General features: G+C 53.1%; 1 protein-coding gene across 1 annotated transcript; it reads right to left on the bottom strand.

Annotated features, from left to right (window-relative positions):
* Nucleotides 1–273: 273 nt before the first annotated feature.
* STAP2 (signal transducing adaptor family member 2) lies at nucleotides 274–7,036 on the bottom strand. Its single transcript, XM_063112629.1, has 13 exons — nucleotides 6,935–7,036; nucleotides 5,155–5,226; nucleotides 4,877–4,999; nucleotides 4,217–4,273; nucleotides 3,574–3,674; nucleotides 2,827–2,961; nucleotides 2,114–2,183; nucleotides 1,919–2,021; nucleotides 1,734–1,794; nucleotides 1,022–1,197; nucleotides 841–933; nucleotides 689–763; nucleotides 274–423 (listed from the first exon to the last, which is right to left on the bottom strand). Exons 1-13 carry the CDS (start codon nucleotides 7,034–7,036, stop codon nucleotides 359–361), a joined length of 1,233 nt encoding a protein of 410 aa, XP_062968699.1. The 3' UTR covers nucleotides 274–358.
* Between the last annotated feature and the right edge of the window lie 4,156 nt (nucleotides 7,037–11,192).

The following is an 11,192-nucleotide window of genomic DNA, read 5'->3' on the forward strand; positions in this document are numbered from 1 at the left end:
GCGCTCCACCTCACTCACCTCCTAATAAAAATCAGACACTGGCCAGGCCCTGCTGCTGGTTCTTTGGGGCTGGGTGGTCCTGCCTAGCATGCTGAGAGCACTGGGACCTCAGCTTTCCCAGATGTAAAATGGGCTTTCCTTGCAGGATAAGGTGGTAAGTTTTGCTAAGCTGAGCATCTTTGGGGGTAGATGGGGCTGGTTGTGGGCAGACATCTGATGGACCCCTCACCCACCATACCCCAAGCAAAGCCAACCGCATGGGTCCTGGGGTCACTTGGGTTTTAATCCTGGGAGAAATGATCTGCCTGCTGTGCCATGCCCCAACATGGACTCACTGGTTCCCCCCGGCATGTCTGACTCAGTGCTCCAGCGCTCGTCTCTTTTGCAGCTTCTCCTCCAACTCTGCTGTCACGTTTGCCAGCTCTGGTTGGGGGAGCGGAGACAGTATCTGATGCTTCAGCCGGGTCAGGAATCCCCAGTCCATGCCCTCAACCCCACATCCCCCGGGACCAGCTACAGATTTGCAGGACCCCTTGAAAATGAAAATGTGTTCCAAGGCATCGGAATTTCAAGAGACCAACAGCACAGCATTAAATTGCAGAGCCCTTTGGAGTGAGGGGCCCAGCATGGCTGCCTGAGTCGCGCACTTGGGAAACCCTCCTGTACCCCTCTGTCCCCGACCGCTTACCTGTCGCAGTGAAGGAAGGCTGGGCTAAGCTGGCCACCAGCTTTTTGGCCAGGACACTGTTGAGGACTTTGGGATCTGGAAGAGAAGGCAGGTGAGGGCTAAGGCCAGCCCTCCATCAGATGAGGGAGGGATTGGGGAGGGGGGGCCCCTACCTGGCTTGGGCACAATGTGTGGCTTTGGAGGCTTTGCCTGAACCTTTGCCAACTTCTTGGGCTTCACGATGACTGGCCGACTAGAGGAAGTCACTGTGTGGATAGAGGTGTGGTGTGTCCCATTGAGCAGTTAGCCTTCTCCCCCCACCCCTGGCTCTCGGGAGCCCTGTCCCCCACCCACCATTCTGGTTCACATATTCAGCAGCTGGGGCATCTTCAATGGGGGTCACATAGTTCTCATCCTGGTTCGGTAGCTGGGGCAATGGAGGTAGCAGGGGCAGCTTGTCCTGGCTGAACGCAGGCATGGATGTAGGATGTGGCTGCTTGGGGCCACTTGCAGGGGGTGCAGGACCTGGTGGGGAAAGGCGGTCACCGTTGGGACCCACGCGGTCCAGGGACACCTTACGGTGGGTCTGTGTGCATGCCTGGATACATACATGTGTCCCTGTGCATTTGTATTCCCGTGTAGCACAAACGCATACACAGGTTGAATTTGCATAAGTTAAATACATGTAAAAGGCTTGTGTACAAGTGTTTAATGTGTGTGTGTGTGTGTGACACTTCCTGGCTGCTCAGGTACATGCTTGGGCCCTTGTCTATGTTAGTGTGTTATGCATATACATCTGTATCTATACACATCTGGTTTTGTGCTTGTGAATGAGCATGCCTGCATTTATGTGTTCACACGCGACTGTGGCTGGGACCTTCAGCAAACACCCTCTCCTCCAGGAAGCCTGCTGCTTGGACCCCCACCAGCCCTAGGTTTCTCCTCTCAACCCCACAGGGATGGGAGTGTCTGTGTCTGGCCCTGTCCACCACCCCACCCCCCAGCCTGGGAGCCCCTCGAGGGCAAGGTCTGGGTAATCTCTGTCCCTGCAGCTCTGGATACAAGACCTGGCACACGCGGCGCCACCCACGCACTCTCGCCGTTCTCTTTATCCGCTTCCACGAAGCCTGGAACAGAGAGGGCGACCTAGAGGAGGCATGGCGACCAGAGGCTGGCCCAAGGGTGTCCCCCTCGGGACGGGGACGGGAGAGGCGCGGAGGGGGTCCTGGAGCTCCCCGAAGCCTCACCCACCTAGCACCTTCTCATAGTCCTCGTCCAGTAGGAAAGGCACCAGAGCCTTGTTGGTGCGCGACACGAAATAGTTGACCACAGCATCGAGTGAGGCGCAGGAGAACTGGTGGCGGATAGGGGGACGCGGTCAGGGCTGGTAGGGAAGGGGCGCAGACCCCGCCAGTGCGCTTCTCGGGACCCCGGCCCGACGCTCACCGGCTCCTCCACGTCGATCACGTACTTGGGGCTCTCATACTTCACTCTGTAGTGCCGGACCACGGCCTTCCTGCACAGGCAGCGGGCGAGCGCGGGCTCTGCTCGGGCTTCCCGCCGGTGAGGCCCCGCCCCCAAGAACAGGGCCCGCCCCAGGGGGACTTGGTCCAGCTGACTCCACCCTAAAGGCCTGCCCCCAAGAACAGGCCCCACCCCAGGGCAGGCCCCGCCCCAGGGGGACTTGGTCCAGCTGGCTCCACCCCCAGAGAAGGCCCCGCCCCATAGGACCAGGCCCTTGGTTGACTCCACCCCTAAGAAAGGCCCCGCCCCTAGTCCTGGCACTGCCCACTGGTAGGACAAGTCCCGACTCAATCTCTTTTTTTTTTTTTTTTTTGTCTTTTTCGTGACCAGCACTCAGCCAGTGAGTGCACTGGCCAGTCCTATATGGGATCCGAACCCGTGGCAGCAGAGTCGCTGCGCTCCCAAGCGCTGCACTCTCCTGAGTGCGCCACGGGGCCGGCCCGCGACTCAATCTCCAGAGAAGACCCTCCCCTGGGTTATGACTCCACCTCCAACGTGCGTGGTCCCGCCCCTAAGCCTGGCTACGCTGACGGAGGATTTCGTGTTGGGCTCTGGCTCCGCCCCCAGGCAGCTCCTGACCACGCCCCGAGCTCTACCCTCCTCCCATCCCGGATTCCCGAGCCGCGCAGGCGCACCCGTTGAGTGTCTGTCGCGTAGTGACCGACACTGCGTCCGTGCCGTCCCCGCTGGGCCGCAGCAGCAGGTTTCCACAGTCGGGATAGCGCTCCAGGAGCAGCTGCGCCTCCAGCCGGCTCACCTTCAGAAAGCAGCTGGGGGGAGCGGGCGGCGGGCGGGGCGGAGACCGGCCGGTCAGCTCAGCTGGTCAAAGTCATGGGTTCAGATCCCCGTACCGACCAGCCCCGGCCAAAACAACCCCAGACCACACAGTACCCGGAGCAGGCCCCGTCCTTGAAGCCCAAGCCCCGCCCCTCTGCACGTAGCCCCGCCCCCGGAGACCCAGCTTCGCGTTTCAGGCACCTGAGCGCCTCGACCCGCCCCCGGAGGCCCTGCCCCGCTCCCCTGGCACCTAGAACCACCTCTGAAGACCGTGCTCCGCCCCCAGCCCAGGACCCGCCTCCGGGGTTCCAGCCACGTCCTCCCACCAAGTAACCCGTCCCCGGAGACCCAGCCCTACCTTCTAGGCACCCAGATTTGTCATCCTGCCCCGCCCTCCGGAGACCCTGTCCCCTCCTCTAGCCACCTAGACCCGATCCCTGGGACCCAACCCCTAAGTTCAAGCCCCGCCCTCAAAGACCCCTGCTGGTCTCCCAGCATGGCCCCTGCTGACCCCCACCCCAGCCCTGATGTGGCCCTGTACTCAGCCCCAAACCCAGCTCCGGCACGCCCAGCTCAGAGGCCCTCAGGCCAGGCGGGGTACTCACGAGGGCATCTCCAGGGCGCGGCGCGCCTCCTCTTTGGCCAGCACTTCGGCCATCATGTACAGGTGTCCGGGAAGCAGAGTCAGGTTGGACGGGATACGGAGCTGAGGGGCGATCAAGGCACAGAGACCGCACCGGAGCTCAGTGAAGGGAGGTGGATGTGCCCAAGTCACAGACGGGCAAACTGAGGCCAGAGGGGTGCTAGAATCTACCGTCTGCGGGGATCAGTCAGATCTCAAACTGGCCTGCAGGGACCAGGCAGGAAACAAACGTGCCAAAGATAAATCAGGAATGTAGGCTAGAATTCCTGGTTTTATGATGGAAGCTAATTTTTAAAATTTTAGAACTCTGTTTGCAAAACTGTATATATATATAATTTTTTTTTTTTTTCTGGTCGACTGGCTGGTACGGAGATTGAACCCTGGACCTTGATGTTATTAGCACCACGCTCTAACCAACTGAGCTAGCCTGCCAGCCCTACAAAATGTGTTTATGGACTACATGTGGCTCGGGGGCCACGAGTTTGAAACCAGTGTGCAGCACTCCACAGGCTCGTTTGGGGAATGAAGGATGGAAAGAAAAACAAGGATTTCTGAGTAGGTCTGTTGGGGAATGGGAGAGGGGGGTAGAGGGTAACCACAGTTACCTCCACCACTGTCAAGATGAAGCCTTTCCACATCTCCCGAGACTCCAGGCTCTCTACCTAGGGGTAGAGAAGAGTCCGTGTCATTGGGCTTGGTCTTCTCATCTGTAAAATGGGACTGGGGAATAATAGTTCCTGATTCTAAGGGCTGTTTTGAAGGTTGAATGAATTAGTACAGGTTAATGTAGGATGACGTCTGAATAGAAGTCCTCAGTAATGTGGGATATTATTTTTTAATGTTATTGTACAAACATTTGAAAAACATAAATCAGGTCATACACACCTCTGATGCTCTAAACCCTCCCAGGGCTCCTGCCTCACTCATGGTAAAAGCCCAAGTCTTCACTGAGGCCCACGAGGCCCTGAACGACTTACCCCCATTACCTGCCTGCCTCCCATCTCCCTCTCACACCTTCGATCACTCTGTTCCAGCTACATGTCCTCCTTCAACATGCCAGGCATGTTCCTGCCCCAGGGCCTTTGCACTGGCTGTTCCCTCTGCCGACAGGCTCTTTCACAGATATCTCAGACACAGAGAGATTGAGTGACTTGCCCAGTGTCACCAGCCCAGTGGAAGAATCTGTGCGACTCCACACGTGTGTGTGTTAATGGTGGGCATGGTGGGGAGGGGGGGTCTCCCACTAGCCCCCACAAGGAACCTACCTTGAACTTGATCTCCTGGTTCCGGAGGACCAGGCTGAAGTGGGTGCCAGTGTCACGCAAGCTTCCCCAGGGAGCCTCGTCTGTGAGCCTCACAAAGGTTCCCAGGTCTAATTTCTCCACGTGCTGGGGACACAGAAGCGGGGGGTCTGAGCACCAAGCCTGTGGCCTTTCACACCACCTGGATAACGGAGCTGCTGTCTTGGCCACACCATACATCTTATGCTTCATTACTGGGGTCAAGGGTGGGCCAACTCCTGAGCCCCCATTCCCATTTTTACCTGGACGTCCCGATTGCTATTGTAGAAATAGATGGTGAGACCCTGGAGGCCTGCCCAGAACTTCTTGTACTCCTGGGGACCAAAGGTGGAGAAAGGGAGGAAGTGAGGCTGCTGAGCCGGACGCCTTCAATATACCTACTTCTGCCACGGGGGCTTTGCACGGATTGTTCTCTTTGCCTGGACACTCCTTCCCCCAGATCTCCATATAGCTCTATCTTCAGTACCTGCTCTGGGTTTCTGATCATATGTTGCCTTTTCAGAGAGGCCCTCCCACCCATGGCCCAGCTTCTGGGTATCTATTATCCTCTGAGAAAGGATCAAACGGAGCCTTGATGGGATGGGTGACTGGGAGCAGTCCCCAACCTATGCAGGTGGGGAATGTAGGAGTAAGTTGAACTAACTAACATTATGGTGTTCCATCCACCCCCACATCCATCCACTCACCCACCATCCATCCCCCATCCCCATCTATCCACCCACCCATCTACCCACCTACCTGCCCATCCATCTATCCACTCATCCATCCATCCATCCATTCATAAATACCTATATAGATACATACATGCATTTAACTAACACTTACTGAGGCCTACTCTGTGCCAGGCACTGTTCCTGGCACTGGGAATAGAACAATACATAATTAAATCAGTATGGTCAGACCTGCCTCATCATGTGCCAGCTACGTGCTGTTGGTCAAGTTATTTGAGCTCCCTGTGCCTCAGTTTCCCCAGCTATAAAACGGTGATAATAACGGTACCTACCTTGGAGTCTCTTGTGAGGGTCAGGTGAGTTAACACATGTCAAGTGGCCACCCTGAGTCAGGTCCTCAATGTGCTAAGAGCTACCCTCTCTTGTAACCATGACAATAACCCTAATCTACCCATTTCATCATAGAGGAAACTGAGGCTCAAAGATTGAGATTCACTTGAGTAAAGCCCGGGAGTAAGAAAAGCTTGGAGCGGAGATGTGAACCTGGGTCTCTTGAACGCCAGGCCCATGATCTTTCTTAAGTACATTGATGCGCTGCCTCTAGAGGATTTGTTGGTTGCAGTGGATTTGGACCCATGGGGACAGAAGGAGAGGCCACTTTAGATGGAGGGAGCCCCAGTGACAAGGGTAGGGAGGAGGGCAGGGAAAAGCAGGGAGTGGTTGGCTCAGGCTATAGCAGAAAATAAATGTGGGGTGTGGGACGGGAGAGATGGGGCCTTAGGGGGAACTTAGGGGCTGGGACTTTATCCCAAGGAAGCCACACGCACACACATCAGTCCTGTGGTTAGTATCTGGTCTTGCCGAATGTGGCCTCCACCAGCTCTCACGGTCCCCACATGCCACCTGCCCTGGTCTTGACCCCTACAGCTGAGATTCATGGGTTCATTCTGGGCTGGGAGCAGGAGGAGGCACGGGAGTCAGAGGGCTCTCCATTTCCTGGAGGAAGTCCCCGATCTTGTTTATATCCAAGAGACTGAAAGAGAGACCAAGACAGAGAGAAAGACTGAGGCAAAGAGAAAGAGAGACAGAGACAGGCAGAGAGGGACAGAGAAAGAGAGAAAGAAATCAAATCAGAGGAAGAGACACCGAGAGAGACAGAGATAGACAAACAGAGAGGGACGGAGAGAGAGAGACAGACAAATGATCAGAGCCCTCCCCAGCCCCCAGCATGTGCCCTGACCCATCCAGCACCACCTGCCACCCCCGTTGGCCAGTGGGAAGACTGAGACTCAGAGAGCTGCTGCACCTGCCCAGGCTGCCCAGAAGTGCCTGGCCCCCTGCCCTGCCTTACCAGGTCGCAGGGCCCCTTCTTCTCCAGAAAACTCTCATAGTAGTGTGAAGGCAAGATCCCCTTGGGCTTGGGGACCCGGGGTGGGCTCAGGGCCGAGGCCATGGTGGGCCCAGGTCTTGGGCCTGGCGTCTTCTTCCAGCGGGCACCCTGGCTGAGCCAGGAAGCCGAGAAACAGGTTCCAGGGGAATTTCCTCTCTCATCATCAGCCTGTCAGATCCCTCCCCTGCCAGTGCTGGGTGCTGGGCGGGGGCTGGGCCGGGGCAGGTCCACAGATCCCGGGGAAATCCCAGCAGGCCGCTCTGGTCTCCCTGCCTAAGCAAAGACGTGGAAGTGGGAACGGAGAGAATGTGGTACCTGAGCGTCTAGGGTATACAGCAGGAAAAGACACAATGGAGGCCTAATGTAAAGCCCTTAAACGCCCATTAGGCCACCTCACTTGGGTGTTAGAATAGTCTTGCCTATGTCAGCAAAGCCACCTTGCTGTGATTTTAATAGGAATTGCCCTGCACCTGCATAAACTTGGGGCGACTTGACATCTTTACTATGCTGAGGTCTCCCCGTCCATGAACATGGTGTGTCTCCTCTTCATTTAAATCTGCTTTGATTTATTTCATCTGAGTGGCGTAGTGTTCAGTATAAAAATCCTGTACATATTTTGTCAGATTGATGTCTAAGTATTATAAATGGCATTGTGTTCTTAATTTCAGTTTTTCGCATGTGCATTGCAATTGATTTTTGTGGTTGATCTTTTTTTGGCGGCTGGCCAGATGGAGATCTGAACCCTTGACCTTGGTGTTACAAAGTTGTGCTCTAACCAGCTGAGCTAGTCTGCCAGGCCTGCATGTTAATCTTTATCCTGCAACATTCCCGATCTCCCTTATTAGTTCTAGGAGTGTTTTTTTGTAGCTTTCTTGGGATTTTCTACATAGATCATCATGTCATCTGCAAAGAGAGTTTTATTTCTCCCTTTTCAATCTGTATTCCTGTTATTTCCTTTTCTGATGATATTGAGTCAGAGTGGTGAGAGTGGATATCTTTGCCTTGTTCTCAATCTTAGTGGGAAGTAGGGGTCACCTGGTTAGCACAGTTGGTTAGAGCACAGCCTTATAACACTGAAGTCATGGGTTCAGATCCCTATGCCAGCTGCAAAAGAATATATATATATATATATATATAAATCAACAGTAAGTATGAAGTTCGGTTTAAAGTTTTGTAGATATTCCTTAGCAAGTTGAGGTAGCTTCCTTCTAGTTTGCTGAGAGTTTTTATCATGAATGGGTGTCGAATTTTGTCAAATGGTTTTTCCCCATCAATTGATATGATCATACGATTTTTCTTCTGTAGCCTGTGTATTAGTAACAAATGACCACAAATTTAGAGGCTTAAAACAACACAAATGTGTGATCGTACAATTCTGTAGGTTAGAAGTCCTACATGGATCTCACTGGGTCAAAATAAAGGTGTTAGGAGCTGGCTCGTTAGCTCAGTTGGTTGCAGCACAACCTTGTAACACCAAGGTCAAGGGTCCGGATCCCTGTACCAGCCAGCTGACTAAAAATAAATCAATAAAATAGTGTTGGGAGGCTGTGTCCTGTTTCTCTTTCTGGAGGCTCTAAAGGTGAATCTGTCTCCTTGTCTTTTCCAGCTTCTAGAGAAAATACCAGCAATAGGGGGTCCTTCCGAAACAAGAGACTTTTTTTTTTTTAAAGATGACAGGTAAGGGGATCTTAACCCTTGACTTGGTGTTGTCAGCACCAGGCTCTCCCAAGTGAGCTAACCAGTCATCCCTATATAGGGATCCGAACCTGAGGCCTTGGTGTTATCAGCACTGCACTCTCCCGAGTGAGCCACGGGCCAGCCCTAGGAACAAGAGACTTCTTACATCACAGCACTCTAAGCTTCTATATATAGAAGGAAAAACCAGAACAAAAAACAAAAAAACCGAACTTCTTCTGTAGTCACCTCTCCCTCTGACTCTCACTCTTCCACTTTTATGGATCCTCGTGATTACATTGGGCCCATCCAGATAATTCAGGATAATCTCCCTATTTTAAAGCCAGCTGATGGGCTGGCCGGTCAGCTCAGTTGGGAGAGTGTAGTGCTGGTAACACCAAGGTCAAGGGCTTACATCCCCTTACCGGCCAGTCACCAAAAAAATAAATCAGTTAGCTGATTAGCGACTTTAATAACATGTGCAATCTTACATCTTCTTTACCGCATATCGTAACATATTTACAAGGTCTGGGGATTAGGACGTGGACTGCCCACCACAGTCGGTTAAATATGATGAACATTTATCGGTTTTTTGGATACTGACCCAGTCTTGTGTCTCTGGAATAAACCCCCCTCAGTCATGGTGCATAATTTATTTTATATATTGCTGAATTTTATTTCCTAATATCTTGTTAAGAATTTTTGTGTCTCTTCAGGAGGGATATGGTTTGTAGTTTTCTTTGTATCATCTTTATATCAGGTATCAGGGTATCAGGACAGGTAATAATAGGTTCATAAAATGAATTGGGAAGTCATCCCTCCTCTTCAATTATCTGGAAGAGTTTATGTAAAATTGGTGTTAATTCTTCTTTGAAGTTTTGGTAGCATTCTTTAGTGAAATCATCTGGACATGGAGATTTCTTTTTCAGGAGTTTATTTATTTTTAAAGATGACCGGTAAGGGGATCTTAACCCTTGACTTGGTGTTGTCAGCATCACACTCTCCCAAGTGAGCCAACCAGCCATCCCTATATAGGGATCCGAACCTGTGGCCTTGGTGTTATCAGCACCTCACTCTCCCAGGTGAGCCATGGGCCGGCCCTTTTTCAGGAGTTTTAAGGCTGGCTGGTTAGCTCAGTTGGTTTGAGCGTAGTGCTGATAACACCAAGGTCCACGGTTTTATCGCTGTACTGGCCAGCCTTCGCCCGCTCCCTGCAAAAAAAACAAGTTCAATTTCCTTAATAGTTACAGGACTAGGCTGCCTGGACCTTATCCACGTAGCAAAGAATAGACTTTGTAATCCACAGAAGAGGTGTGTGACTCTGGGCAATCTCTTCATCTGCTGAGCTGGCTAATAAAGTTGATAATATCTGCCGTATAGAAGTGCTGTAAGTGATCAAAAAGGTCACAGGGGTTAGTTTTAATTTTATTTGTCAAAGGTAATAGGGAGCCATAGAAGGGTTAAGAGCAGGAGAGGGGCTTGTCATAGTAGCTGCATTTTAGAAAGATCCTTCTGGGGCCAGGGTGGAAGTGTAAGATCCGTGCACCATGCACAAACCCCACACGCTGGGATAGCTCACCTCACAAAGACCACGAGACAGAGTCCAATGCAATCAAGCAAGAGGAGTTTATTTCCAGCATGCTGGGGTCACTCAGCATTCAAGACATAAGTGACCCTGAATTTACAATACAAGCAGCTTTTATACAGTTTTTCTGAACAGATCTTGTGACAGGATGAATTGTTGGTTATCTGTGGCGCCTTTAGGTTTACAGGTGGGCTTTAGCAGGCTGACACCCCGATAGTGCATTTCTCAATCATTTATCTTCCCCGGGGCCTGGCCAGGTGGCCTTTAGATAAGGAACCAGTCATTTCCTGGAACCAGGTGGGGGCTATTAATGTTTAGTGTGCTCAGGCCTGACCCTTGTATGGCCCCTTAGAAGCTGCTTTGCTTAAGCATGTTACAAGACTGCTTACCTTAAGGTTATATTTTTCTACAATTCTACTACAATTTTCTATGTCCCCCTACAGAAGATGGACAGGATGAGGGACGAATTTGGGGCCTGAGGCCCACTGAGGAGGTGACCAAGGTCCAGGTGGGAAGGCAGGTCCTGTTCCCTGGAGAGCCTCCCCCGCGCCCGGTGTCCTGTCCCCTCTTCCCAGGGAGCCCGGGCAAATGCACTCGCGTCTGAGCCCCGTCCACGGCGCCCGCAGCTTCGGGGCGTCCCCACCCCGGACTTTCCGCCCTGCCAGCGGCTGGGGGAGTCCCCGGGCAAAGGTCCCAGGACAGGGGCAGGAGACAAAGGCCGGGGACAAAGGGCGGACACACACCGTCCGAGCGCGACACCAGCCTAGCTCCGTCCCCTCCTCCGTCCGCGCGGGGAGGGGCTAGACCCGCGCCACAGGTTTTAGTTCGGAAGCTGATTGGCTGGCTGAAGACCAGTCCCTGCAACTGATTGGATGCGTCAGGCCCGGGGGCTCCTGCTGATTGGCCGATGTGGACGGCTGCCCACGGGCGGAGTCGGAGTTTGGTGCAATCAGGAGTTTC

The sequence above is a fragment of the Cynocephalus volans genome, chromosome 10, assembly GCF_027409185.1.
Source record: "Cynocephalus volans isolate mCynVol1 chromosome 10, mCynVol1.pri, whole genome shotgun sequence".
In the NCBI taxonomy this organism is placed as follows: Eukaryota; Metazoa; Chordata; class Mammalia; order Dermoptera; family Cynocephalidae; genus Cynocephalus; species Cynocephalus volans.

Bases quoted from the DNA above. Each gene is read 5' to 3' on its own strand.
- STAP2 (XM_063112629.1), bottom strand. From the start codon at position 7,036: ATGGCCTCGGCCCTGAGCCCACCCCGGGTCCCCAAGCCCAAGGGGATC. The intron at 5,227-6,934 runs GTAAGGCAGGGC...TTTGGTCCCCAG, and splicing joins AGAAGGGGCCCTGCGACCTG to GAGTACAAGAAGTTCTGGGC. The intron at 2,022-2,113 runs GTGAGCGTCGGG...ATCCGCCACCAG, and splicing joins TGATCGACGTGGAGGAGCCG to TTCTCCTGCGCCTCACTCGA.